At 29.6% G+C, this 6,946-nt stretch overlaps 1 protein-coding gene across 1 annotated transcript; it reads right to left on the reverse strand.

The window, feature by feature from the left end:
• Positions 1–209: 209 nt before the first annotated feature.
• LOC122273098 (queuine tRNA-ribosyltransferase catalytic subunit 1-like) lies at positions 210–6,151 on the reverse strand (the record flags this gene model as incomplete). Its single annotated transcript, XM_043057163.2, has 4 exons — positions 210–425; positions 2,930–3,005; positions 4,365–4,503; positions 6,036–6,151. Coding segments are annotated over 4 exons (532 nt in total), but the record flags the coding sequence as incomplete, so codon positions are not given.
• Positions 6,152–6,946: the final 795 nt, after the last annotated feature.

Genomic DNA, 6,946 nt, shown 5'->3' on the forward strand with positions numbered 1-6,946 from the left:
ACCGTCTGAATAAAAAAGTACTTATATAAATAAATAAAAAAGTCACTATTTTTCTTCGAACTTCTAGTTTGTCAGAATTTAAGAATAAATTAACAAACCTTAAAAATTATCGATTTATCAACCTAAAAAAGTAGATAAAAATGAAAGCATTAAAAAACTTTGATTTCATGCTAAGTCACAATTTTACAATTCTGTCCCCACCAAAACAAAAAAATGCCATTAAATTATACCTGATAGGTAATATTATGAGTAGTTATTAGATGACAAGCAACGGTTTCTTTCCTAATTGTTTCATAAATGTAGGCTCTACAATATCGTACACACGTAGGACACTTGCAATTTTCATCTATAGGTCTAAAATCTTTAGAGAATTCCTTATGTTTCAAATTTATTTCTCCACCAGGGACTAGGGCTGTTCCAAACCTCTGAAAATATAAAAGTAATAAAAGAATAATTAATCACATTTATAATACAGCATGATATTTATAATACAGTAGAACCCAGACCCATCATTTATCAAGGGACCATTCATTACGATCGATAGATACAGGAAATAATGACTTTAAAATGTATGAAAAGTTATAGTATGGACTAGAAAATTAACAAATTTATAATGAGTATTGAAGATTTTAATTGGAAAAAAAACAACAACAACATAGTTACGACAAAAATATTTATGATTCAGATGGAAGATAAATAACCGCATTTATTTTAACTATTTGGAAATTTTGGTTAGAATACATTCAATTTTTAGCATAAACAGTAATTTTAGACATTTGTAACAGATTGCTGCCTACTTTTTGTATGTAAGTTGTGAATAGAAAGTTATTCCTTGTTTCAAAGGTTTTGAGGCCTTCTGCAAATGTTGGCACTGGTTGTGGTTCTGCTTCTTTGATGTTCATATGACTTGCCACTTCTACAGTTCCTACCAACATTTCATGAACTGACAACCCCACAAATTTCAAGATCTTTCATCAACTGGTACTGGTATGAGGCATTTTCTCCTAACTGTAACAAATCCTTATTTTCTCCAGCTTTAGCATCAAAAGTTGCAGTTTTTTTCTCAAAACAAAATATCTTCAATATCTTTTTTTAATGCAGGCAGAATGTCTGTGTAACAGACGCAGGAGTCTGCTAGTTTCAAAAATTGGTGACAAAACCATTAAAGCAATGTCATATATATAGGAAAGTGAAAGATACGTGAATGATGGACAGTGGTTTGACTGAACAAATAAAACTCCAATTTCTTACCGAAATAAAGTAAAAGTAAATTACCCTAATTATGCTTGAAAAGAATGGTAAAACTGAGTCTGGGCAAAATTAGTTTGCACTTATTTAAACTTTAGTTAAATCAGACTAATTGTCTCCGAATAATCAAATTTTCAAGTTAAAATATTTCTTGAATAAAAATTGGTAGAATGATTAGCTTGAAGAAGATACAGCATGGATAGGAAAAAATCCAATAGATCTTACAAAATAATATAAATTTTACGATAATTGTTGCATAATGTACTAAATATTTTACACATAGGGAATTCTAGGCATTTTTATTGTCATCAAAATAGAAAAACTGCAATATTTTCCAGTTATGATTGACATTAAACATACTTGGAATGTTATGTATTAAGTTTACTCATTATTTTGAATATTAATAAGCATTTAATTCATTAAAGATAAAAAAAATCTTGAACAGATTTCTAGAAATGAGCTTTGTGTCATTATGTATTAGTAATACTTATTTAAATACTCAAACGAGCAATAATCAGTACAAAAATTCCATTTCAATAGAGTTTTTTTTAAAGGAAACTTCCTCAAATTTAGGGAATTTTCTAAAATGTACAAAAGCCAAGAGAATTTCAATTAAACTAGTAGACCAGGAGAAACTGGCAAAATCCAGTAGTCTACTGAAAAATCCAGTAGAGTTGGCAGCTATGCATGATATAAATTTGAAATACCAGTTTAAATTTTTTAACTGTGTGCATTAATTTATTTACGAAACTAGTTATGCTGTTACCAAATTACTATTAAAATATACAATAAGATAAAAATAAAAAATAACTAAGGACTATAACAAAAACTGATAGAAATGAAAGCTAGAGACTTAGTTTATATCCAAAACTGGCTACTAACTTTTAAAGAAAAATGCAGTTCAAAATTTTCAGTAAAGTCCAAAAAATATGAAATCTGATTAATTCCTTACAATCATGAAATTTATAATCGATATAAGCAACCAGAAGTAGTAAAAGTCATAAATGTCTTGATCACTTATATGAACAACTGCGATGTCACAACGTAATTAATCTACAAGGGTAAGACCTCCATTAAGATGGCATTTTATGTTTTATTTTATAACCGGTTTTGAACAGCAAATCCAACTTTGTATTTTTGACTATCAATGTTCAACTTTGTCCCTGAGTAATTTTCCAATTCAGAAGACAAGGGAACTCCTCAAACAAGTAGAGACAGTCTTCATGGAGAACTTTTTGATATAATTAACCTGCATTTGTGTTACATGGAGAGGAAAATCTCTCAAAGTTAGCTTGGCAGCAAGGGAATTCTAAACCATGAACCGCCTACCACTTTATGTCAGCATTATGGTCGATTTAAGGTGGAAACAGAATTTGTATTGACTAATCATCACGGGGATTTGAACATGGCCCAACTCATTGGGAGGCAAGCCCTCTATCCTGTAAGTTATTGTAACCCGGAAAAAGATTTAAAAATATTAAAAGTAATTAATTGGGCAAAAAAAAATTATTCGACAGACTCCATTTAAAGAAAGAAACTTGTTGGGATGACCAAGGCTTGCTTTGGGTTGTACAGCCAAGAAGAAAATTACCAAAAACTGTAGTAACAAGCACTAGTTTTCTGACGAAATGAAATAATAAGAGTTTATGTAGGATAAGTACAACAACAAAAAAAAACTTACAGCTGTTCTTGTTGGATAAACACAGTCAAACATATCACAGCCCAATGCAGAACATACAACTAAATCAACAGCAAATCTGGAAAACATTAACAATAAAATAAATTCATCTGCTACATTAAACAGTACTGACATTCAGTTTAAATATATTTTACACTTTGCATAGAAAAAAAAAAAGAAATTAGTATTCACAAGAATAAAAAAATTCTTCAACATATATATATATATATATATACAGGGTGGTCCAAAAATATATGTCAAAAATGCAAAGCTAGGTAGAAGGGACATAAATAAGCATATTTCGATAGGAATGTGTGTGCAGTAATTGCACATTAAAGCACTAGCTTGTAAAACAGTATGAATCAAAGGATACTTAAAATACAAAAGAAAACAAAAATACTACCGACTCAAGGCGGCATTACCGCACTCACAATCCTATATGAAATATGCTGTCCCCTCTACCTACCTTTGCATTTTTGGCATATATTTTAGGACCACCCATTATATATGTTTATTTCATCAAAGAAAATTATAAAAATAATTATACGCTCTTATAATAATATTTTCTGAAATTATTCATTTATCATAGAAAATCAATAAATTGACAAGAGCTTATACACTGAAAAGCAATTCAATTGAAAAGCAAAGAGAAGAGAGGGAAAAAAAACAATCAACATTGAAAACAGAAACAAACTGAAACAATAAAAATAATATTTATTTAAACTGTAACTTAATAAACTAAACAAAGTTATTATATAACAGGTATTTAACAGCTGACCCAATTTTGAGTTTATGACTATCAAAGTTCAACTCCATAGCCTTGTAATTTTGAACCCAATCTAGAAGACAAGGGAACTCCTAGATCAAGTGATGGGATAAACTAACCATTGTGGAATACCTTTTAATGGAACTGATCTACATTTGTCTTACAAGGTGACGAAAACCACCTATGGTCAAACCATCTACCATTGATGATATTTTAAGTCAGAACTGCAGTCAGTGTAAGCCGGGAGCAGAATTAATATCAACCAGCTATTTGAACATGGGTCACCTTATTGAGAAGCAAAAACTTTATTCCTTGAGCCATCACGGCTCTAAACACTTATTAAAAAATATGTTATTCTGCCAACCTTGACATAGCGGTTTGAGGTCTATAAATAGGTCATCAGTTAATCAAGATCAGTTATCAAGACCAGATTATGTAGATAATTTTTGAACAAAAAGTACCTGATGTTTTTCGCTTAGTAATTATGAAATATTTTACTTTAAATACAACATTCAGAGAGATATGAACCAATAGGAAGCATGAGTTTTAAACATATAAATTCAACAACGNACGTAAAAAATCAAATCATATATAATAATCTTGTGCAAGTTCAAGAAAGGTATAATTCACAACCCTGAAATACAAATGATTTAAATAAAGGAACATGCATACCCAACACCCATTAGGTATCTTGGCTTATCTTTAGGTAGCAGGTCAGTGCTAAGATGTACCATTTTCCAAAAATCATCTTTAGATTCACCACCACTTAGACCTCCTATTGCATAGCCTGCAACTCTTCTCTTTAATAGTTCTGTAGAAAAAACAAAGCGAAAGAATTATCAATAAATAATTTGAAAAGATCTTGAAAATAAATTTGAATTAAGAGAAATAAAATATTCCGGTCTCTCTAAAGTTTGGTCACTGTTGTTTTTCAAACAAGTTAATAATAATTAAAAAAGAAATGAAGCTGGGGATAAAATTGTAGCATCACACTATTTAATATTTTTAGCAGTAATATTTTAACAGCAATTCAGTTAGAATAATAGAGAAATACACGAGCATTTAAAATTAGGAGGAAAAGTCAAGAAAGTTGACAAAGAAATTTTTCGTCCAGATTGTAAAAATAGTTAATGATCAACACAGATACATGAGCCATGGTGGCTTAGGGGATAGAGCATCAGCCTTCCAATGAGGCGAAGCGGGCTGGAACAACAGAGATGGCTGGTTAACTTCCACACGCAGCTCGCACAGACCACAGTGCTGATGCAAAATATCCTTAGTGGTAGATCATGGGTTACAGTCCCCTTACTGTCCGGCTAACTGTGGGAGGTTCCCCCCACCAGGTAATGCAAATGCTAGTTAGTTCCCTCAAAAAGTACTCCACACAGGCAAATTTCTCCTGATACTTGATCCAGGAGTTCCCTTGTCTTCTGGATTGGGTTCAAAATTACAAGGCTACAGAATTGTACATTAGTATTCGTAAACATTGGGTTGAACATTCAATAACGGTTTAGAAATTAAATATTGATACATGCTATGAAAATAAAATTGCAGTTATACAGGCTGGAGAAACATTTCATAATAAATTTAATTTTAAATAATTTGCTTTAATTTTTTAAATCTTGAAGTCAAAAACTAAAGTTAAAAAATCAAACTAAAGAGAAATAAGTAAAGCAGTGGTTATAAAAAAAAAGCTAAATATAAGAAGTCTATTTTGGATGCTAAGATACGTATATAATTCAAAACTAATTTTGAATTATCGTGATACTAAAAGTTAAAATATTGTTAGACAATCAAATAAAATAGCATAGAAGACATATTAAATTTGACTTCACAAAAAAATCTTAACACTGTACCATTGAAATTAATGAAAAAAAAATCATACAACATTTTCAAATTAACCTAGAATAAAAATTGTTTATGTACGCCAAGAATAATCATTCTCATTCATAATATTAATAATCTGGCCACATTATGAAAGTTCATTTCCATGATATTCAATTTATAGTAGAATCACAGAAGTAAATCAGGAAAAAAGAAAATTCGTTGAACAGTGAGAACTGTCCTTTCGTTGGATCTAAGAGATAAAAAATAAATGGAAAAAAATAAGACAACCTCTAGTTTTTATTTAAATATAGAATATAGGTAAAATAATTCAATCATTTAAAACCATATAACTCAACTTCTATGAGAAATAAATTGCAAAGTTAATATTTGTTCAAAGAATCACTTTTAATCATTTTAAAAACAAACATTTTAGAAAGAAAAAAATGAATACTAAGACTAAATTATTAAATGAATGAAAAAATAGTTAGTGTTTTACTGATGTTTAAAATAAGTTACCTTCGACACATTGTTCTCTTAATTTGGGATCGAGGCCACCTTGTACAATCGGAAATAGATTTTGAGTACCAGGTTTTTTGTGATATTTAATACATCTATCAAGCCATCTGTAAGTCCTATAATTTTTTTTAAAAAAAAGTAAGCATCTGCAATTGATGATAAAATATTTTTATAGAACAATTAAAACAAAACTATATTCTATATTAAACTCTAAATAATAAAATAAGTAATATTGTAGTGATAGGTAATAGTGTTTGAACAAACAACACAACATTTATTTGTTACTCCTATATAATAATAAATTTTTCGCAGTCATGCAGTACGAAGATTGTTTATTTTTAAAAATTTGTGTTAAACAGCCTCCCTCTCAATTCTTAAATTAGTTATCAATTTCACCACCAGGGTCCAACTTTAGTAAAGTATAATAGGCACAACTCTTAAGAAGCCGGAAAGAATGATTATAGAAAGACAAAGATTTTTGTGGGGTTAAGTATGACAGCATATTATCAAAAAATAAAAAAAAAATAAAACTAAGTGCAGATATTGAAATAAATTTGGAGCTGACTTCCATTAACAAAGCATTAAAGATAAAAGAAGTTGGGATAATCAAGGATCCATTGTGTACAACGAAAAATTTAAATAGAAAAGTGTAAATAATTATTCATCACATACTACCCATGCAGCAGCGATAAGTATTAATTACGTGAAAATAACGTTAAAATGCCACAAGGTTTAGAGCAAAAAAACGTTTTTTCAAAGCATTTTATTTACGTTTCAAGTGGTAGTTTAGAATTAGTTAAAAATGCGTTCATATTTGGGCTGTTTTTAACGTAAAAATGACGGATTTTTGCCTTTATTTTGACCAAGATGAATTTCGTGACAAATTTTTCACGTGATTTTAACCAAGCAGG

Source organism: Parasteatoda tepidariorum, unplaced genomic scaffold (assembly GCF_043381705.1).
Source record: "Parasteatoda tepidariorum isolate YZ-2023 unplaced genomic scaffold, CAS_Ptep_4.0 HiC_scaffold_2359, whole genome shotgun sequence".
NCBI lineage: Eukaryota > Metazoa > Arthropoda > Arachnida > Araneae > Theridiidae > Parasteatoda > Parasteatoda tepidariorum.